The following is a 22,951-nucleotide window of genomic DNA, read 5'->3' as shown; positions in this document are numbered from 1 at the left end:
TTAAGGTATCAGCAGGGCCACGTCCCTTCTGGAGGCTCTAAAGGAAAATCTGCTTCCTTGATTTTTCCAGCTTTTAGAGGCCGCCTGCGTTCCCGAGACTGTGGCCCCTCCTACATCTTCAAAGCCCCTCTCTCTCCCGTCTGCTTCTCTGCGGCATCTCCTTCTGTGACCCTGATCTCCTGCGTCCCTCTTACAAAGAGGCTTGTGAGTACAACGAGGCCACCTAGATAATCTGGGATAATCTCTCCATGTCAAGATTCCTACCTTAACTACACGTGCGAGGCCCCTTTGCTTGTGTCAAATAATGGATTTACAGGTTCTGTGAGTAACAGAAATAACCACCTATCCTGCCTTCCACAGCGTCCATCATCCCGTCTCCAGCAAGAACAGACTTGGGAACAAACAATTTGACCGGGGGCGCCTGGGTGGCTCGGTCGGTTAAGCGTCTGACTTCAGCTCAGGTCACGATCTCGCGGTCCGTGAGTTCGAGCCCCGCGTCGGGCTCTGGGCTGATGGCTCGGAGCCTGGACCCTGGCTTCCGATTCTGGGTCTCCCTCTCTCTCTGTCCTTCCCCCACTCACGCTCTGACCCTCTCTCTCAAAAATAAATAAACATTTTAAAAAATTTTAATAAAAAACAAATAAAACCAATTTGACCATAAACCTATGTGCCAAACCTGACAAGGTTGAAGATAAAGAGATCCAAAACTCCCATCTTCTTAAAGACGGAGAAACTGAAGTCCAGAGAGGAGATGGGAGTCCTTCAAGGTCAGCTGGGAAGATCTGGTGCAAGAATGACGGGATATTCCCCAACGGACGGTGACCCCTTCTTCTGTTCTCCACTGCAGGCCTGGAGCCGAGCTCAGTGCCTGGCCCGCGGTAAGCGCTCAACAAACCCGGTTCAAATAAGTAACTGAATAAACACATCAGTGAACTCCAAATTGCTTGAGCAGCCCCAGGTCGAAACAAAGTTTCACTTACCTTTGTAACCTGTGTCCCAGAACAAGGCCAGGCATACGATCAACACACAGCGAACATGTGCCGAATCCCAGACCCTCCCCCTACAACACGCTGGCTGCCCGTCTCCCAGGGAAACAAATACAAAATGAAGCAGGGAACGAATGTGGTTATTTGGGGCATGCAGAGGAGTTGGCCATACTGAGACAGGGTTGGCCAGACGGACAAAAGTGTCCGTGATTGCTCTCAAGACGGAGGGCACGACCCCGGCGAAGATGGAAGGCAAAAGGTTTTATTTTCCGTACGTATTTTTGAGAGAAAGAGAGACAGAGTATGAGCAGGGAAGGAGCAGAGAGAGAGGGAGACACAGAATCCGAAGCAGGCTCCAGGCTCTGAGCTGTCAGCACAGAGCCTGACACGGGGCTCAGACTCACGAACTACGAGATCATGACCTGAGCCGAAGTCGGACGCTTAACCGACGGAGCCACCCAGGCGCCCCAGAAGGCAAGAGTTTTTTAAATGCCTGCCTCAACATCTGAATCAAGAACGCTCTCAGGAGAGCACACACACACACACACACACACACACACACACACGCAAAATCTGGGATTTCTTCCTTTTACTGAAGAGATAATCCTCAAACCGGCTCCGGGCACAGGGTGTTACTGAAGGTCCCAACATCCTACAGCAGCGCTGGCTTCCCAGATGCCAAGAAGGGGCTGGGGGGCTGGAGGTCTCCTCGCCACCTGGTCTCCCCGCCACCCTCCCTTCCGCAGCGGCAGGCAGAAAGAGAGAGGCCTTCTTGTCGTTAATTCACACTGGCCTCTAGCTTTCATCTGTCATTCCTGGGCCCGGCTGCACCTCATCACTGAAACCATCCTGAAACCCCACCAGGACCGGGTGCTCTCAGCAGGACGACCATTTGAAGACCCGTCTTCCAGCGGGACAGACTGAGGTGCCAGGACAGGGCAGGAGAGGGCAAGCCACCTGACACGTCCCCATATGAGTTTACCCACTGAAAGGGGTCTCGCGAGCCTCCCCATCTCCTTCCTTCACCCTGTCCAGGCAGGGCTGGCTCTGGACAAAAAGCTCTCATCACCCCACCTCTTAGCATGCTGGCCTGGCTAGCATGATATTGCTAATCTGAGCTCAGTTCTCGTAATAAATATCTCCCTGTAACCACAGAGGATACCAAGACTTAGAGAGGAGACAACGCCCTCAGTGAAGGTCAAACAGCTGGTAAGCGATAGTTAACGTCTGTGCTAGTGTCCTGGGGCCACCGTAAGAGAACACCACAAACTCAGTAGCTTTTAACAACAGAACTATTTCCCTTCTTGTGGTTCTTGAGGCCAGCAGTCCACAATCCGGGTGTCGGCAGGGCCGTGCTCTCTCTGAAGGCAACACCAGCAACCCTCGGCGTTCCTTGGCTGGGAAAGCGCTCGGGCCCTGCCCCCCGTTGTCACAGGGCTTTCTCCCTGTGCTGCCCCTGCGTCTCTCCTTCTTATGAGGGCATCGATCGTGTTGGATAAGGGCCCACTCTACCGCAGTATGACCCCATCCTGACTCATCGCACCTGCAATGATCCTCTGTCCAAATAAGGTCGCATCCCGAGGTTCTAGGAAGGACATGAATTTGGGGGAGGGCACAACGTCCAGACCCACCTGTTCGCCCCCAAGGCCCCCTCTGCCACCGGCTGGGCTGCCTCCAAGAACAAGGGTGACGATGATGATGGGGACAGTTACCACCCTTTTAATATGTACGAAGCACCAGGTGCCGTTCTCTGCCCTGAAAAGTCAACTGTTTATTGTCCCCATTTCACAGATGAGAATTTGAGGCCCCGGGAGGTGAGGTGACCCCCCCCACCACCCAAGCAGTAGAGGTGGGATTCAAAGTGGGTCCATCCAGCCCCACATTCAAGGTCTCAACGACCGCCCGGCTGCAAAAATCATTAAACCCGTGACCTTGGCTCCACTCGTGCCGCCCTTGAGCATCTGAGCCCCAGAAGCCTGGCCTGGAACCATCTCTCCTCAGGCGGATTTTTTTCCACCCTGACCAGAGGAGGGTGTGGAGCCCCTGGGACACGAGAGGATCACGCACAGGATCACACCCAGGTGATGCTGCAGCCCTTTACCCAGAATCCTGTGCCCCAGTGACGTCGGTCCGGGCTCCAGCCAGGCACTGCCGGTCCGGCCTCCGAACGACCTCATGTCAAGGACTCTTCCTGGGGCCTGCCCCTCCCCCCTCCCCCTTAAAAGCAGGGCGGGAGTCCTGGGGCCAATTCTGGATTCACGCCCACCCCCTCCTCCAGCTGCAGTGACCCCGGGGTAGGGTCCCACAGTCTGCCACCATCGCGGACACAATTTCATCCCCTCTCGGGGACACCGTCTTCCCATTTCTACCAGGCAGGGGCTGGGGAAAGTGAAGTCTAGCCTGCTAGGCTCCCCACAATTCCTGAGCCCAGGGCTGGGTGAACGCGACTCCCTTGAAAACGCCCGCAAAGGACAGACACGGTGGGGGCAGGAAACGGCTGGGCAAGTGGCACTGTCCAAAGAGCCAGTATGGCCCCAGAACCTTCCTCCACCTCCTCCTTGGTGTCCAGGAGTCCAGATCCGCACGGAGGGCCCCTTGCCCCCAACTCCCAGTGGAGTCGGGCTCTGCCCCGAGTGCCCGCATCAGCCAATCCCTGCCGTCTTTAAGGAGACGTTCACATCCACATTCCTGGCGGCCTCAGAGCCATCATATCCGCTGTCCCCTCAGCCTGCAGTGCTCCTCCCCAGCCCGGACGGGCTCTGCCCGACCCACCCAGCACCTCTCTATCTCGGCTCAAACATCATCCATGTATCCCCACCTCTCAGAGCAGCTAAGGCCTCTCTGTATCAGGGACCACACTGCGGTTAACGAACGTGGCCCTTTGCTGTGGGCCACGGCAAGCTGGAGCCCCGCCTGGCCCGTGGTCATCCTTCGAGAATTGCCTGTTGAGCGAGTCAATGGTGGGTCTGTCAGGGATCCCCGGGGAGCAGCCTAATGCATCAGCCCAGCGCCTTCAGGCAGCCTCCTGCCCTCAGACCCACCGCGTCCTTATCTTGCCACTTCTCCTTGGGGACGTGCCTAACCCAGCTCACAGCTCGCAGGCAGCTCAGAGCCCCCAGCCTCCAAGGTGCGAAGCACGCACGGAGGGGCGGGGGGAGGGCGGCCAGGGGTGGTGGACCGTCCCCTCAGCGCAAGAACCAATCAGATCTATTTCATGAGAGGCTGGTTAACAGCAATGGCACTCCGAGGTGACAGGAGGCTGACACCCCTCCTCCCCGAGGAAAGCTGACGGTGCGCCTGGTGACCCAGAGAAGATGCTGGAACCCACCAACGATCCAACATATGCAAGCTAAGACAGGACACCATTTCACACCCGGCAAATTAGCAAACCAGGGAAGAATGATGTCCCCCGATGCCGGCAAGGTGTGTGGGAAAAACCCAGTCTCATACTGTGCCAGGAGGGTGGGGCAGTACAGCATTTCTGGAGGACAATCTCGTCATCGTTACCAAAACTCAAAACGCTCACGTGCCTTCACAGAGCAACGGCGTGCCTGGGATCTATCATTCGGATATGTTTGCAAATGCGTGAGTGTTTGTGGGAAAGACGCTGAAAGCCATCTATTTCCCACAATATGGGCGCGGCTGGATAAATCAAGATAGGACCCAGATAAATGAAGATCCCTTCTGTCGCATCTTTTGGAGTCGTTAAAAACAATGAGGTGGATTTATATTTCCTGACATGGAAAGAGATCGCCGGGGTGTTGCATGGGGGAGAAAAGCAACGTGCAGAACACTATGCATCGTATGATCCCATTTTTTGTGTCATAAAAAAATCAAGTGCATCTATGTGTAGGAGTGAATTACACGCACACGTGGTCTGGAGGGATGCAAAATTATTCAAAGTCTTTGTATCCCCTGAGAGCAGTATTATTAGAATATTTTACAAGCGTGTATTAATTTTACAATTCGGGGCCTGTCGGGCTCAGTTATCAGAGCATGTGACTCTGGATCTCGGGGTTGTTAAGTTCAAGTCCCCCGTTGGATGTAGAGGTGGCCACAAAAAATAAATGAATAATTTTTTTTTTAATTTGCAATTTGGGGGGAAAACTTAATAATTATAGTTATTAACTAAAAGAGCTAAGCCCTGGGGTGCCTGGGTGGCTCAGTCGGTTAATCGGTTAATCGGTTAATCAGCTCAGGTCATGATCTCGCAGTTGGTGAGTTCCAGTCCCACATCGGGCTCTGTGCTGACAGTTCAGAGCCCGGAGCCTGCTTCAGATTCTGTGTCTCCCTCTCTCTCTGCCCTTCCCCTGTTCATGCCCTGTCTCTCTCTCTCTCAAAAATAAAATTTAAAAATTAAAAAAAAAAAGGAAAGGGTGGAATTTAACATTTATTTACAGGACACTGCAAGATACGAGATTCCACATAGAAATAAGAAATCCACTGAGAGGAGAGCTTCATACAGGTTGTACGGTTCGGAATCGTTTGAGCATCTGACTCTTGATCTCAGCTCAGGTTTTGTTTTGTTTTGTTTTTAAGTTTTTATTTATTTCGAGAGACAGAGAGGGCAGAGGCAGGGGAGGGGCAGAGACAGAGGAAGAATCCCAAGCAGGATCCGCGGTCAGTGCAGAGCCCGATGTAGGGCTCACACTCACAAACTGTGCGATTGTGACCTGAGCTGAAATCAAGAGTCGGACGCTTAACCGAGGCACCCAGGTGCCCCATCAGCTCAGGTCTTGATTTCAGGGTCGTGAGTTCAAGCCCCGTGTTAGGCTCCACACTGGGCCCGTGGAGCTGACTTAAAAAAATTAATCTTAAAAATAAATAAATAGAGGGGCTCCCGGGTGGCTCAGTCGGTTGGGCGTCCGACTTCAGCTCAGGTCATGATCTCACAGTCTGTGAGTTCGAGCCCCGCGTCGGGCTCTGTGCGGACAGCTCGGAGCCCGGAGCCTGCTTTAGATTCTGTGTCTCCGTCTCGCTCTGCCCCTCCCCTGCTCATGCTCTCTCTCTGTCTCAAAAATAAATAAAAACATTAATAAAAAAATTTTTACAATAAATAAATAAATAAATAGAGGCACCTGGGTGGTTCAGTCCATGGAGTATGCAACTCTTGAACTTGGGGTTGTGAGTTTGAGCCCTGGGCCATGTGTAGAGCTTACTTTAAAAAAAAAAAAGACAAGGGGCACCCGGGTGGCTCGCTCGGTTAAGAGTTCGACTTCAGCTCGGGTCGTGATCTCGTGGTTCATGAGTTCGAGCCCCGCCTCGGGCTCTGTGCGGACAGCTCGGAGCCCGGAGCCTGCTTCGGAGTCTGTTATCTCCCTCTCTCTCTGCCCCTCCCCTGCTCACGCTCTGTCTCTGTCTCTCTCTTTCAAAAATAAACATTAAAATTGCTTTTAAATAAACAAAAGAGCTAAGCCCTGATGCCAACACTTGACAGAGGGCACAAAGAAAGAATGTCACTTACTGATCTGAGCTGAAACAGAATGCAAAACTCCCCAGTGAGACACTGGCAAATGGAATCCAGCTGTATACGAAAGAATAATCCACAACTGAGCAGGGCTTCTGGAAGGAACGTGGAAGTAGTTAGAGACGAAGGAACCATATCAATAGGTCAACAGGAAAAAGAGCTTACAAATACCTCAAACAGCCAGAAAGTCACTGGCTAAAATTCAGCGCCCATCCCTGTTCGGGGTTTTGTGTTTTGGGGTGGTTTTGTTTTGTTTTGTTTTTTACCCTTAGTAAATTAGGAATGAAAGCATCATCCTCGTTCACCTGATGAGGAAAACCTCAAACCGAGAGCCAACGTCACATCACAGTGCACAATCAGAGGCAAGGCGAGAATGACCACGGCCGTTGTTTGTGTATTTAGCATTGTTCTGAAAGTTCTGGGGGCGCCTGGGTGGCTCAGTCCGTTAAGCGTCCGACTTCGGCCCAGGTCATGATCTCACGGTTCGTGGGTTCGAGCCCTGTATCAGGCTCTGTGCTGACAGCTCCGAGCCTGGAGCCTGCTTCAGATTCTGTGTCTTCCCCTCTCTCTGCCCCTCTCTTTGCCCCTCCCCTGCTCGTACTCTGTTTCTCTCAATCTCTCTCTCTCAAAAATAAACATAAAAATTTTTTTGAAAGTTCTGGCTGAGAAAGAAAAAAAGGCATTTCAAATCAGTGAAATATTTGATTGGAAAAGCAAGACAATATTATAATTTCGATAGGCAATGGAAACTTGAGCCATCACCCAAAAAATTAGAACTAGTTAAAAAAAATAATAAAACAACTTCAGCAAGAACGTTGGAAACAGAATAAATATATGAAAATGAATTGCTTTCCAACATACCAGCAATACTCATTTGCAAAAAATGTAATGGAAAAAAAATTCCTAGTCAAAATAGTAACAAAAAACAAAATACTTAGAAATGATCTTTAAAAGAAATGGGTGGAACGTATAAGGGAGAAAAAAAAACTATAACTCCTTACGAAAGGAAATAAATATGTGAACAAAGGAAGAGGCATGCATCCTAGATGGAAACAACCGAACTTTTTAATGACGATTTTAATTTAATGACAATTTTCCCCAAATCAAGGTTTCACACAATTCCAAGCAAAATCACAACAGGAATTTTTTTTTTTTTTCTTTTGGAAGTGGACTCAGTTCTTCTGTTTTGCCATCTGAAAGAATAAATGTTCGGGGCACCCGGGTGGCTCAGTTGGTTAAGCGACCGACTTCATGATCTCACGGTTCCTGAGTTCGAGCCCCACGTCGGGCTCTGTGCTGACAGCTCGGAGCCCAGAGCCTGCTTCGGATTCTGTGTCTCCCTGTCTCTCTGCCCCTCCCCTGTTCATGCTCTGTCTCTCTCTCTCTCTCTCTCTCTCTCTCTCTCAAAAATAAATCAACACTAAAAAAAAAAAAATGTAACAGAATAAATGTTCAAGAGTATTTTGAAAAGGAAGCAGATGAATAAAAAGATTACAGATCAGGGACTGACCTAAATCTCTCTGGAAATAAGTCTGTAAGACTAAAGGCCAGAGAACTGTCCTCTGGTTAACAGGGTTGTCTCCCATGGGGTGCAAAGTAACAACGCTCCCACCACTTCTACCTACAGTGGAACTGAACAGTTCCATAAATAGTTCCATAACAGTTAAATAAACGCAAGGTGGCTGCGGGGGGGGGGGGGGAGCCAGGTTTGTCCCTGTGGGGGTCGGGGCTCATAGATCGGCAAGGGGAGAAGGCTGGAATGATCCACGTGGTAACAAAATCAGAGTTGGAGGCATCGGTACGAAGTCACGCACGGCTCAGTGTAGACACAGGTAAATACTCACAGCTATAGGTATACACGCAGGTTACCATACAGCGCCTATTTCTTTGCTCTGTCAGCTAATGATCTAGAAACAGTGACACCCCAGCACCCCTAGCACCCAGATCCTATTTTCTGACACCATTTTTCAATAAAAGGAGCCAGGGACTCTTGGATACATTGTTACATCCAGGATTGGGGCAGGAAATACAGAAGATGGGTCTTGAACCGTTTGTAGTGCCAGAAAGTAAGAATAGTGCTTATACACACACACACACACACACACACACACCCAAGAGCCAACAAAAGAGCTTCCAATGACCAAAGCTGGAAAAACAGAGCTACAAAAATAAAGCACCACTGGATTACAACCCGGTGTCCGAAATAAATATATAATAAATGCAAGCTATGTAAAGGATTGGCTGAGCGAATAAATGGGGAAGAATGGACAAGGCTCCGATCCAGAAGAATTCCAAATAATTTATGCAGATTCTCCACCCCTAATAAGGTGGCGCACAATGTCCCATTTCTTCAGTGTGGGTTGCACCTAGGGACTTTTCTTCCAAAGAGGGCAGTACGGAAAGGGAGAAAGGAAAGAGTCACTTCACAGCAGAGACCACGGACGCCTCAGCCGTGTGACCGAGGTCAACATCAACGGTGATACATCGTATCGACAGCGTGCACCTGTGGCCGGACGCAACGAGAATGGCATTGCACGTGTGCTCTCCCTCCCACCACCCGCTCTACCCGGAGAAAAACACCAAACAAATCGCAACCGAGGGACAAAACGTCCGAGTGATCCTCATCAAAACCGTCAAGGTCATCAAAAACAAAGCCTGAGAGACTCTCACAGCCAAAGGAGCCTAAGGGGACATGGCAACTGAATATATAATGTGGGATCCTGGATGGGATTCAGAAAAAGGACATGAAGGGAAAACTGAGGAAATGTGAATAAAGAACGGACTTTGGTTAATAACAACACATCAGTCGGGGCGCCTGGGTGGCTCGGTTCGTGAGTTCGAGCCCCGTGTCGGGCTCTGTGCTGACAGCTCAGAGCCCGGAGCCTGTTTCAGATTCTGTGTCTCCCCCTCTCTCTCTCCCCTCCCCCAATCATGCTCTGTCTCTCTCTCTCTCAAAAATAAATATTTTTTATTTTTTTTTTAATTTTTTTTTCAACGTTTATTTATTTTTGGGACAGAGAGAGACAGAGCATGAATGGGGGAGGGGCAGAGAGAGAGGGAGACACAGAATCGGAAACAGGCTCCAGGCTCTGAGCCATCAGCCCAGAGCCTGACGCGGGGCTCAAACTCACGGACCGCGAGATCGTGACCTGGCTGAAGTCAGACGCTTAACCGACTGCGCCACCCAGGCGCCCCCAAAAATAAATACTTTTTTAAAAATTAAAATAATAATACATCAATCTTGGTTGGTTGATTGTGATAAATGTACCGCAGTAACGTAAGATATTATAATAGGAACAAGGAGTTGGGCATACGGGAACTTCTGTACTATCTTCGTAAGAACTCTGTAAATCTGAAATAAAACTGTGCTAAAAATAATAAAATAAAACGAAACTATATTAAAATTAAGTTTAACTTAAAAATTAAGATTTTTTTTACTTTTTTAAATTATCTCTACACCCACTGTAGGGCTCAAACTCTCAACCCCAAGATCAAGAATCACATGCTCCATGGACTGAGCCCAGCCAGGTGCCCCTGAAATTTTTTTTAACCATCAACGGATGAATGGATAAAGACGATTATACATAACGGAATATTATCGGGCCATGAGAAAGGAAATACTGCCATTGCCATAGCATGGATGGGCCTTGAGGGCATTATGCTAAGTGAAATAAGTCAGACCAGGAAAGATAAATGCTGTATGATCTCCCTTACATGTGGGATCTGAAAAAGCCAAACTCCGCAACAGAGAGTAGAGGGGCACCTGGGTGTCTCAGTCGGTTAAGCGTCTGACTTCAGCTCAGGTCATGATCTTGTGGTTTGTGAGTTCTAGCCCCACATCAGGCTCGCGGCTGTCAGCGTGGAGCCCGCTTCAGACTCTCTCTCTCTCCTTCTCTGCCCCTCCCCTGCTCACGCCCGCTCACTCTCTCTTTCTCCCCCCTCTGAAAAATAAATAAATAAGCATTAAAAAAAAAAAAAAAAGAAGAAGAAGGTAAATGAGTTCTGGAGTTCTAACGTACAGCATGGTGATTATGGCTAATACCGTATCATATACTTGAACGTGGCCAAAGAGCAGATATTAAATGTTCTCACCACAAAAAAGAAATGACAATTGCGGACGTGACCGGAGGTGTTCGCTATCGCTATGGTGGTAACTGTTTTGCAATATACACACGCATCAAATCAACAGGTCGCGTTGCCTGATGCTAACCCAACACTATGCGTCCCTTGGATCTCAGTAAACCAGGGGGAAAAAAAGGGTTTTTCTTTTTAATGTTTATTTACTTTTGAGAGAGGGAGAGAGACAGACAGAGCATGGGGGGTGGGGGGACAGACAGAGAAGGAGACACAGAACCCGAAGTAGGCTCCAGACTCTGACCCGTCAGCACAGAGCCTGATGTGGGGCTCGAACCCATGAACCGTGAGATCATGACCTCAGAAGAAGCCGGACACTCAACCCACTGAGCCACCCAGGCGCCCCGCTTTTTTTTTTTTAACAAAATGTTTATTTATTTTTGAGAGGCGGGGGAGGGCTAGAGGACCTGAAGCGGGCTCCAGGCTGACAGCAGAGAGCCCGATGCGGGGGTTCGAACTCACAAACCGTGAGATCATGACATGAGCTGAAATCCGATGCTTAACTGACTGAGCCACCCGGGCGCCCCCAGATAAATTCTTAAGAGAGAAAGTCATGTGAGATAAGGACAGGATCCAAATAAATGGGGGGAGGGGGGGAGAAGAAGATTGTTTGATAGAATGTACCTGAACAATTATCCCATTCTAGGAATTACGTTAGATGACTTTTACACCAACTTTTTAAAAAAATCCAGGTTAAAGATTTAAATAGAAGGAGAAAATCGATGAAAAGCAATCTAGAACACGTACCTAACTGACTTTGTGACAGAAAAGAAAATTTTTTTCTAAGCACGTAGGCAAAGAAACTACAAAGAGCAAAAGTCAATCGATTTTGCGACGTATGTGTTTAAAACTCAGAACACCAGGAATCACAAATATTAAAAGGCAAGCAATCAGGAAATATACTAACCACTTAACAAAAAAACAGTTGATATTATCAATAGAAAGTCCTCACAGTGACTGATAAGGAAACCACCAACACCCCAACAGAAAAACAAGTAAAGGCACAAACAACTTGCCAAAGAAGAAACTCACACACACACACACACACACACACACACACACACACACACATCTCGTGAACCCTTGAAAATGTACTGAAGCTCACTAGAAATTAAAATAAGGAGGTATTTTCCATCTTTTTGAATTAGGAAAAAAAAAGGTTTAATCTTAATTCCCAGCGTTGGGGGGTAGTTGCTCTGAAACTGGCCCCTCAAAGCTTCCGGGTGCAAGTTTCAACTCCTGACACATTTTGGAAAACAATCTGAAGAGCTGCCCACCCGTTCGGTGTGTTAAAAACGGCCTAGGAATTCCGCTTCCAGAAACCGAATCCTGCAAAAAAAGCCGATCAGAGACAGAGAGACTTATTTGCACACAGGGGTGTTTTTGGCAACACGTTAATAACGAAAACCTGAAAACGAGCTAAATTTTCAGCCAAGATGAAACCGTTACCAAAACGCTAAGTTTCTAGGAGGGGAACACAGCACTTTCTTTCATTTAAAAACTTTTTAAGAAGGGGGCGCCTGGGTGGCTCCGTCGGTTAAGCGTCTGACTTCTGCTCAGGTCCCGATCTTGTGGTTCGTGGGTTCGAGCCCTGAGTCGGGCTCAGTGCTGGTGGTGTGGAGCCTGCTTGGGATTCTCTCTCTCTCTCTCTCTCTCTCTCTCTGCTCCTCCTCCCACTCTCTCAAAATAAATAAATAATCTTAAAAAAAAGAAAAAAGAAAAAACTTGAAGAATATTTCCAAAGCACAGGTCCTGGTTTCTCTCCAAACACTTGTAGTCCAGAACCACTGATATTGGCCCTACAAAGACTGGCCCTCTGGGTTTAGGATGGGGGGGGTGGTGGTCTCCTTTAAGAAGACCCTCTATGTATGGGGGCCTTGGGGGCCCGAACAGTCAGCTAAAAGCCCTGTTTCTGAAGCTTCTCTTCCACCAGAGAGAATTCCACTGGCCGATTCAAAAGACAGCTGAACGTAAACCACCGTCTAATCCCTGCTCAGAAACCCTCGGTGGCCGCTCGCAGCCCATACAAGGAAATCGAAGTGCTCCAAACCCCCCAGTGCTCAAGTCAGAGCCGGGACCAGTCTTGCCTTTCCCACCTTCCCATTTCACTCCTACGCTCCCAGCTGCCACACACACCTGCCCGGACATGTCAGCCACCAGGCAGCCCCCCTCCACGTACTCAGGGAGACCGCCACCCCCCGCTGCATGGCCAGCACCCAGCGAGGGCCAGGCACATGGTCAAAAGCAGATAAACGCTCATGCGTGTCCAAGCCCTGCTCCAACGCTGCTTCCGCAGAGAGCCTTTGGCCGGGGCCCTTCCTTGCTGACCCGTCCTGGCCTGTCCCCAGCAGGATGCCTGCCCCCTTCACACTGGGGGCCACACAAAGGCTGGGCACACGGAAGGGGCTCGGTAAACGCGGGGGTGCCTAGACCTGGGGGTGTCTGTAGGGAGGGTGGTTTGGGGGAATGGGGTGGGGTACTGGGGTTTGATGCGACCAAGCATTTTAGAGACAAATGTGGGTCATGAATCCGAAATTACATCATCCTAGCAGGTGGTTTTGGGTAAGCCCCATCCGTGTCCTGAGACTCAGTTTCTCACTTGTAAGAAAAAGGGGTAGATTGGATGATCTCTCAGCTCTTTCCAGGCGATGGCTTCTGGAAGCCCGAGAATGATCCAGAAAGGGAGGGGGGGGGTTGGATAGAGGGTGACTTGGGTCTGAGCTGAAACCCCAGGACACCCCATACCCCATGGCTTCACAACTGCCCGCCACCCGGAGGTGGGAGCTATCCTTTTAATGCTCCCAGAAATATTTTTCTAGACCCCCTGGCCTCTGGGGTTTGAGCAGCAGAGCTCCGCAGAACCCAGAACTCGTGGAAGCGAGACTGAGGGCTGCGTGGGGATTATATCACACCCACTGTTGCCCATTTTGCAAATCTGTGCTGCTGTGGTCATTAATAAAGGCAAATCCTTCAACAACAACAACAACAAAAGGCTTCCTATCTCATATAGCCTTGGGCCATTGCGTATTTTCTCAGCCCAAGGCACTCTGTAGTCCCATTTTGCAAGGAATCTGCCATTTTTATTGTGTTTTTTGGCTTTATAAAGCTATCGCTCTGGATGGAAAGGTGGCTCGATGGAGAGACCTGATAAAACTGTAAAACATTAATCATAGGATGGGGGGGTGCAGATAGGTGTTCGATGCCCTCCTCCCTCCCCATTCTGATGTAAATCTGAAATTTCTCATCCAAAAAATGTTGGCGAAAAAGCGGTCCCGCTGCTCAGAAGGTTAGAGCTCTGCACAGACACCGCAGCGGTTTCCCCGACCTCCCCACCGTGGGGTCTCCCAGGGACCCTTTCAAGGCCGTGCCCCTAACGCTGAGCTGAAAGTTAGGTGGCTGCAGGGGACACGGCGCGGCGCGCAGGGGGGCGTGAGAATCGGGCGGGTGGAGGCCCCCCGGAGGAGCTGCCGTTTTCCTAGGGAAAACCGAGGGCCAAACCGAGGCAGGGGTGGGTTTGTTTGCCTGCCTCTGGGGGCCCTTTTGGCCTCCGAAGCCCTTGCTGGGAGCAAAGTCTAAGAAAGGTACAAGGAAGTCAAAACGCAAACCGCGCAAAGGCTCGTCGCGTGCCAGGCCTGGGCACGAATGCGTCGTGATCAACGGCTCAGCGAGGGTTGGGGACAGTTCCCACCCGGTTTCGCTACTAAGGCAAGCGAGGCTCAGGAAGGTGAGGTCACCTGCTTAAGACCCACAGCCAAGAGGCTGGCTCTCGGTCACTAGGCCTGGGTCCGCAACCCCGCAACCCGGGAGGCGCGGGGCAGGGAGCCAGCAGGTTCCCCGGGGCAGGCAAGGGGAGGCCGCCCCAGGTGCGGGGTCCGCCAGCGCGCATGTGCGGAGAGGGCGCCCCCGCCCGGCCGCGGAGCAGCGTGCGGCCCTCCAGGTGCGCCCAGGGCGCGACGGCCGGCGGGAGGGGGTGGGGGGGTGCGTGAGCGCCCACGACCGGGCGCCCGCGGCGCGAAGGGGGTCCGCGGGGGCGCTACCTGGGTCGTGGAAGGGCACCAGCGCGTAGTTGGCGATGGCCTGGCTGCGGCGGCTCAGGCTGCTCTCCAGGATGCGTGAGGCGCCGTCGAGCACCTGCATCAGGTCGTCCCACATGGAACCGGTGACATCGAAGACGACGGCCAGGGTGGCGTCCCCCGTGGGGAGGGGCAGCGCCGGCCCGGGCTCGCCGGCCACCGCCGCCACCGCGGAGACCGCCAGCAGCAGCAGCAGCCGCAGGAGCGGCGCCCGGGGCATCGCGTGCGGAGCCGGGGCGGCCGGCGGCCGCGGCGGTGGAGGCGCGAGTGTCGCTGGGCGAGCGCGACCGTCCCGGGGGCACCCAGCGGCCGCGGCGCGCGGCTGAGGCTGCGGCGCGGCGTCTCCCTCCGTCGGGGCCGGTGCGTGCGGCACGCGGGCTCACGCCGGGTCCCCCTGCTGGGAGCCCGAGGCGGGTCCTAGAGCCCACCCCGTTCAGGGTCACGGCCCGCCTCCTCCGCTCCCCCCCACCGTGACTCAAATTTTCCCGGCCCCGCCGTTCACCAGTCCAGACCCGAGGTTAGCGGAGGACGCGGGGCGGACGGCAGAAGGGAGCTGGGGCCGCCGCCAAGGCGACGAGGGATGGGGACGCGCGGGGAAGCCGCGGACACCTGCGCTTCCCGCCGAAGGCGCGCCCCGCTGTGGGGGTGGAAGAGGGAGGGGCGACGCGACCGCCGGCCCGGAGGCTTGGCCACAGGGGGCCTTGGCTTTGTTGCTGTCCCCACCCATCCCCCTAAGCCACCCCCCCTCCCCAACACACGCTGACACTGCAAGGCCTTTTCTTTCCGCAGAGGTCCTCCCTTCCCAACTGTTGCAATTATTACCGTTATCATCAAGTCCCCTGAGTTGAGCCCCTACTGTGTGCTAAGCGTTTTGACATAGTTATTACTCCCTCCAGCGCTCGCTACAACCCTGGAGGGAAACCACGAACACGACCCCATTTCACAGATGAGCAAACTGAGGTTCGCGGTCCGCTGCCAACAGGCGAAGTCAGATCTGCCAAAGTCAGTCAGCTCTCAGATACCGAAGACAGGGATAGAAGCCGTATCTGGAAAGATTCCAGAGCCCCTGGGCTCTGCTGCCTCCCCTAAGTGTTGTAAGACTTCCTCCAGAGGATGAGGGTCGCCCCTCTGTGATCTCCTGGCCTGTTTCTACACCTCTCTCCCCACTGGCTCTGAGCGCCTTGAGGGCAGGGTTGTGTCTGGTTCCCCCAGTGAGCCCCCAGTTCCCAGCCCAGTCTCTGGCACAGGGTGGGACTCACCACATGCTGCCCGAATAGATAAGGAAGAGACAGTGAGCCTCTGCCTGGTTTTGAGAGCCACATGAGAGAGAGCAGCGCGTCCCCACCCGGTCCCTCCTCCGAGAGAACCTACAGGGACAGGCAGCCGCCTAGACAGAGCTAAGGACTCTGGGTCTGTGATTGGTTGTTGGGATGGGGGGGGTGCATTCTCCAGCCCCTGCCCCTTCAGAGCCTCAACCAGGAGAAAGTCCCCTTCAATCTCAGCTCATAGCCCACCTCTGAGGCTGCCTCAGTGCCCTTGCTCTGTGACCCCACAGTCTGCCCCCCTCGTCCTAGCACAGCCCACACTGTCACCAGGGCCATGTCTGTAGATCTGTCCCTTCCCCCCCACTGGCTGTGAGCTCTGTGGCAGCAGAGATCCAGTGCCTGGCACGCGACAGGTGCCCAAGGAAGGTCTGCCCCATGAATGGGTCAGTGGGGATCAGAGAGGCCTGGTAGCTGGGCATTGGTAACGGTGGGCGGCAGAGGGGAGGCGTCCCTGGGTGTCCTCGGGGACTCACTTCTAGACCAGGGCCGGGCCCTTATGTAAGAAGGGCTGGAGCCCAGGGGAAACGATCTTCGTGGGGCTCCCTGTCTCTCGGGGTGTGGTGGGAGCCAAGTGCCCCGTGAGAGTCGAACTCCCCGCCGCTCTCACGGAAGGTTGTGTCACCTGCACTTCCGAACGCGGGCTCTTTAAATCTCCCTGGGCTAAAGCCGTGATTGGCCCCAGAGCCTGGGCAGGGCTGGGCCAGCTGTTGGAGAGAGAAGAGAGGCCCCAGCTGTTGGAGAGAGAAGAGAGGCCCCAAAGGCGAACGGGAGCCAGGATCAGGCAGGGCTCACGGACGGTGACATCTCAGGCACAGTGCAGGGAACGTTTGGGGACAAACACCTCCTCGAGTCATTGACTCCATAGACATTGGCTGAGCCTAAGCCGGGCGTCAGGCACTCTGCTAGGCACTGGTGGGGGAGGGGGGATACACAGATGCAGAAGACACGCTTCCTACCCTGGGGAGAAGAGACAAGTAAACAAATAATTCTAAGTCAGTGACATAAGTGCTAATAAAGGAATTACCAAGAGCTCTGGGAGCTCAGAGGAAGGAGTGGCTGAGCCTAAGGGGTCACAGGAGGCCGCAGAGTGAGCCTGAGAAGCCTTTCAGGACAAGAGGGGAAGGGCATTGGAGGAGAAGGAACAGCATGTGCAAAGACAGGGAGTCACGAGTCACCCACGGCTAGCCCAGTGTGACCGAAAGGTGACGGCAGAGGAGGGGGCGAAGGCCAGATCCTGAAGGACCTTAATCGGTTTGTGAAGAGTGTGGGATTCCTCCGAAGGCACGGGGGAGCCACTGATGAGTGTCAGGGAGGGAAGCAACCGAATCCAATTTGCATTTCAGAAAGGTCACAGCGGCAGAAGTTCAGAGGGTCTAACTTGCAGGCACCAAGAAGCCATAAACCTACTCCCCAAGGACGTAAGAGCAGAGCTGACCCCAGAGAAAACGAGATGCGTCGCCTTGGGCGGATCCCGAAGGCTTGTGGGATCATGGATTTGAGTCCTGAAATAGCTTTGTGAACTTGACCACGGCCCTCCCCCTCTCTGGCCCTTGGTTTCCCCATCCGTAGAATTATTTGAGCGGGAGGGGGGCTAACGGCTAACGGGAGGACCCCCTATGGTTCTTGCATCCTCGCCATTCTAGAACCGCCTCCAGGAGCCCCTAGGAGGCACAGGAAGGATTCGAAAGACGTTCGAAAGACCGTCTCCGCTCGTGGAGACAAAGTCTCCCCACTTGCCATGGAAGAGGGCCTTGGGCAGGTGCCCGTCGCTCCGTCCAGGTATGCTGCCCCAAGCATGGGCCTCTCCAGATGCTCAGTGCTGACCAAGAATGTAACTGTGGTCCCCCAAGGGGGCAAGGCCCCAGGACCGAGCAAGAGAGCCGAAGGCCCAGAGAAAACAACCCAGCCTTATCAATCAATTTCCATCCCGACCTTCCAGGCCACCTGGGAGCCCACATTTTTGAACTGGCGATAATCCACATTTTTCCCCTATTGCCAGAAGGAGCGGTCCCGGAGGAGTTCTTTGTTTCCTAACAAACCACATGTTTGCTGTGGAGAACACCGTGGGCCTGGCCCATCCAGGAAACATGCACTGTTATTGTTCACCCCACCGCCCTCAGCCTTGGCTTGGAAATCCAGTCCCGTCCACTGTGTCTACACTGGGGAACCAAGACCAGATGGGTGGCTGGATCAGAACCCAGGGCTCTGGACACTTGGCCAAAGAAAAGCGGCCCCTCCCTACCAGTGGGCCTTCCTTATGTCCCATGCCCTAAATGTACCGTAGTGTGACCCCATTAGATTCTCTGATTTTCACAAGCACCTCTCGCCTCGTCCCACCCAGCCCTCTTCCTGAGGGACTCTGCCCCGTCCCTCTGGTGGAGGGCATTTGGCCAACCCTTACTGAGTGCCAGGCACTCTGCGGAGATCACCTCCTCATTAGATCCCCTCTAACAACGGCTAAGGTCAATATTTACTCTTCCCGTGACCGATGAGGTAACTGAGGCTCGGAGAGGTGAAGTCCTGCATCCGGCTGGATTTTGCATCACAGCTGCCTTCCTCCAGAGCCTGTGATCCGCCCCACCACTGCACGCTGCCTCTGAAACGTGGGGGTGCCTCGTACAGGGCTCCCAGCAAGCAGAACTTCTAGAACTAACGTGGAGTCTGGAGCACGGCTCCTCGGGCCGGACTTGGCCTCAAGTTTCAGACACTTAGCGCCTGTGTAATGCTGAAGAATCCTAGCCTACCCATCCATAATTAGCCAAACTGCCTGGGCAAAATGAGATTCGAGAGGAAACCACCATGTAGGTAAACAGGTGCGGTTGCCCATCACTCTGTGGACACGCGCCCAGGGCCTGAGAAGTGGAAACAGTCTCAAAGCCTTGTTTTCTCTCTTCTGGGGAGGAATTAAAGAATGAAGGGAGGGCCCTGGAGGACAGGCTAGCAGGGAGTCCGAGCTACTGAGGAGAAGGAGGAGGCAGGAAGTTAGAATCTGCATGACTGCCAAGGGCTCCAATCACTTGAGTGATTTACTGCCGAATCCGGTCCTTCTAGGGAACCAGCCTCCAAGTCACATGTACCGTAAAGAATGGTTTGAGACTGTCCCAAGAAATACTTGAGCAGCTCAAGAGACACAGGAACCCTTGCCCATCCCCATGTTTTCAAGAACAAATAATTAGATGAGCTAAACCAGAGCCAAGAGCTCTAAGACTTGCTCCCAGCCACCCAGGCCCCTGGACGGAGCTCATGTGCCACCGAGCCCCAGATGCTGTCATCAGGGCAGAAAGAGCCTGCCTCGTTGGCAGCTCACTGTGCTGGACGCTAAGCTGTGTTGTCACTTAAGGCCATGTTGTCACCTTTGTCATTGTCATCAGTGGCTGGCAAGAATGTCCAGAATGAGTTGAGGTTTCTTGTCCATCCCTTTTTTTGTGTCCCCTCTCTCCATCCCTATCTATCGTCTATCTATCTATCTACCTCATAATTTAAAATTCCATTGAACTGTTTCATACATTGTGACACACACTGTTGACTTCTTACCCTAGTCTTTCTCTCCTTCTTCCTGGAAAGCCTGGCTTTACACACACACACGCACATACACACACACACACACAGAGCCCATCAGCTTTCTGATTCACGTTTCTACCCTTCTTCCATGTGACTTGTGGTATAGTGACCCTTTCCTCCCTCCAGGGGAAACCTGATGGGATAGGTCACCCCTGCGGTCTCACTCTGGGGAGGGGCATTTGATGCAGTTCTGGCCAATGAGACGTAAAGGAACATGTACTGGGGTCTCCCCAGAGTCAAAGGACTTACACACCTGACTTGCAGTCTTATTCTAAAACAACAGTGATGAAAACGCTGTAATAGAGGCAAAAGAAAGGGGACAAGGCCAAGAGGACGGAAAATCTAGAAATAGATCCACACATATATGGGCAATTGATGTTTGACAGAGGTGCCCTCGGAGAGAGGAAAGTCTTTTTCAGCTAATGGTCTTGGGACGACAACTGGATAGCTGCCTGGAATTACAATGAACCTGGATCCCGACCTCACACCATACACAAAAGCTAATTTGAAATGATTCCTAGGCCTAAGTGTAAAAGCTAAACTATAAGTCTCCTGGAAAAAGAACCACAAGGAAGAAAGAGCCCTTCTTCTTCCACTTGATATCGTGTCTGTCTAGGACTCCTGGAACTTTGCAGCCTGACACCATGAGGAAGCCAGCCTGACGAGAAGAGAGCTTGGGAGCTGCCCCGTGTGTGGCTTTATCATCATGCGCGATAATGCACTTCCTTCTTGGTTAAGGCACTTGCCTTGCATTCTCTGTTACTTGCAGCCAAAAGCATCCTCACGGAGACGCGCCCGTCCTCTTGATTTTCCTTCATATGGTATACAACTTTATACAACTGTTTCTACTCAGGCGGCAAACAAACTAAGAACACTGATCGTCATGACTAGTTTAAGGGAATATCAAACAATTTTTCTTTATCTACGTTTCTTCTCACGTATTGCCTTTGGCCTCCAACCCTTGGGGCAGGTGCTAACTTACCCGGATGAAAGAGCTGCAGAAAAGCGACCCACAAGAACATGTCCCCAAAGCACAGAGACCACATGTGACTCTGTTTCATTCAGAGCCCCAAGCCCTATACAGCACCTAGCGGAGCTCAACAAATAAGCATTGTGCGGATGGATGGACAGATGAACAAAAGTCCAAGCCCTTTCCCATGCTGTGTTTTAGACCCACAAGCTTTATCGGGACAATTAAATTCCATAAGCCATATCCTTGTTCCTTAACCAATTCTCCTTAATTTACACTCTCCCGTTACTGGAATAATTCCCCCCAGATGTTTGAAGAATGTGGTCAGAATTGGACAGGCTTCTGGTGGGGACAGGGTCATTATAGAGCGATGCCCCCAAATCAGGACCCTTCCTGCCACAGCTGAGGCTCTCCTCCTGTCATCGAAGGGCTCACCATTAGCACCACTTCCGTGTTACGTGGCAAAAGGTGAAGGAATTTGCTCCAGAAGGCCCCTGAGATACAGCGTTTGGCTCAGATAAGATGACCCTCGCCCTTTCTCGTCGGTTTATGAGCTTGGATTGTTCAGCAGACCGGCTCTTGTCGACCAGGAGATTCTGAGAGCCTGCCCCCCAGGTAATGGAAGGGAAGCATGACAGCCACGAAAAATCACGGCAAAACATTTAAAGACGCCGGGTCAGGAAAAGCAGGGCGTAAGGGTGTAAGGTGGGGCAGCCGCTGTGGAAGCTTGGCATTTCCTCAAAAGATTAAACATGGAATTGCACTGTGGTCCAGAAATTCCACTCCTAGGCAGAGACCCCAAAGAATTGAAAACAGGTGCACAAACACGAGGTTGTCCACCCATGTTCATAACAGCATTACTCACAACAGCCGACAGGTGGACACGATCCAAACGTCCATCAGAGATGAACAGATCAACAGAGTTTGGGCTAGCCAAACAACAGAATGTTATCCAGCAATAAGAAGAAATTACCCATGTTTGCCAGAGCACGGATGAACCGCAAAAACGTTATGCTAAGTAAAAGAAGTCGGACACGAAAGGCCACGGGTTGTATGTTTCCATTCATATGGAATCACCTAAGTAGAATCTGGAAATACCCAGAATATGAAATAGGCAAATCTTTAGAGACATAAAGCAGATGAGTGGGGGCTGGGGGTAGGAGTGGGTGAGGAGTGAGTGTCCTGCAGGTATGGGGTTTCCTTCGGGGTGATGAAAATATCCTGGAATATTGGATCATCAAATGGAATTGATGATTGCATACACAACATTGTGAGTGTACTAAATGTCACTGAATTGTACACTTGAAAATCATTGAAATGGGGGCGCCTGGGTGGCTCCGTCGGTTGAGCGTCCGACTTCGGCTCAGGGCATGATCTCACGGTTCGTGGGTTCAAGCCCCGCATCGGGCTCTGTGCTGACAGCTCGGAGCCTGGAGCCTGCTTCGGATTCTGTGTCTCCCTCTCTCTCTCTGCCCCTTCCTCACTTGCTCTCTCTCTCTCTCTCTCTCTCATTCCCTCTCTCTCTAAAATATATAAATAAACTTAAATAAAATGATTGACATGCTGAATTTTCAACGTTTATTTATTTTTGGGACAGAGAGAGACAGAGCATGAACGGGGGAGGAGCAGAGAGAGAGGGAGACACAGAATCGGAAACAGGCTCCAGGCTCTGAGCCATCAGCCCAGAGCCTGACGCGGGGCTCGAACTCCCGGACCGCGAGATCGTGACCTGGCTGAAGTCGGACGCTTAACCGACTGCGCCACCCAGGCGCCCCAGACATGCTGAATTTTATGATATGTGTATTTCATCACACACACACACACACACACACACACACACACACACACAGGCAAGGCATGGATGCCTGGGGAAGATGGGTGGAAAACCAAAGTAAGGCTTCTGGAAGGCCCCCGGGGATCTGGGGAGGGTAGCTCTGGGAAGGCTGAGCCCAGCCCCTATGGGGGGGCAGGGGCGGACGATGGATTCTCCCACCACCCTGGAGCCCTGCCCCCCAGCTTCCTTTAACTTCTTGCCCATTCAATTTCCCCTCGGGAAGTCTACACCGAAGGATCCATAGTGTCATGGAGAAGGCGGCAATCAAAGAAACAGATCGATTAAGACAACTGAGCCTTGACAGCTGACCTTTGATGAAAGCAGAGAACGGCAAAAAGAATCAGATGAAAGGTGTTTAAACGAACGGTGCCTGGAGCTGCTTCCCCAGAAGCCCCAACTGGGAAATCTGAAGGAGAGAAATGACGCTCGCCAGCCCAGACATCACGCTGCGACCTTCTCAGCCTGAAGAGGGGCCGCTTGCCAAGTGGCAAGATTTATGGGGTGGACTCCTTGCAAAAGGAGGTGTGATACTTCCCATGTGACATTTAGTAGAAACAGGACCACATGGCCGGAAAAAGGGCTGGCGGGGCAGGGTGTGAGC

General features: G+C 52.1%; 1 protein-coding gene across 1 annotated transcript in view; it reads right to left on the bottom strand.

Annotated features, from left to right (window-relative positions):
- The window catches only part of HMCN2 (hemicentin 2), a 147,303-nt gene extending 132,423 nt beyond the window's left edge, over nucleotides 1-14,880 (bottom strand). The window contains exon 1 of the mRNA XM_047097159.1: nucleotides 14,625-14,880. Coding sequence (XP_046953115.1) covers nucleotides 14,625-14,880 — 256 coding nt within the window. The remainder of the gene's footprint in view (nucleotides 1-14,624) is intronic.
- Between the last annotated feature and the right edge of the window lie 8,071 nt (nucleotides 14,881-22,951).

Source organism: Lynx rufus, unplaced genomic scaffold (assembly GCF_022079265.1).
Source record: "Lynx rufus isolate CCGP_SWC_20201006 ecotype Redwood Valley unplaced genomic scaffold, mLynRuf1.p SCAF_10, whole genome shotgun sequence".
Taxonomy (NCBI): Eukaryota; Metazoa; Chordata; class Mammalia; order Carnivora; family Felidae; genus Lynx; species Lynx rufus.
Note: the sequence above shows the minus strand (reverse complement) of the source record. Positions and strands in the feature narration are given on the sequence as shown.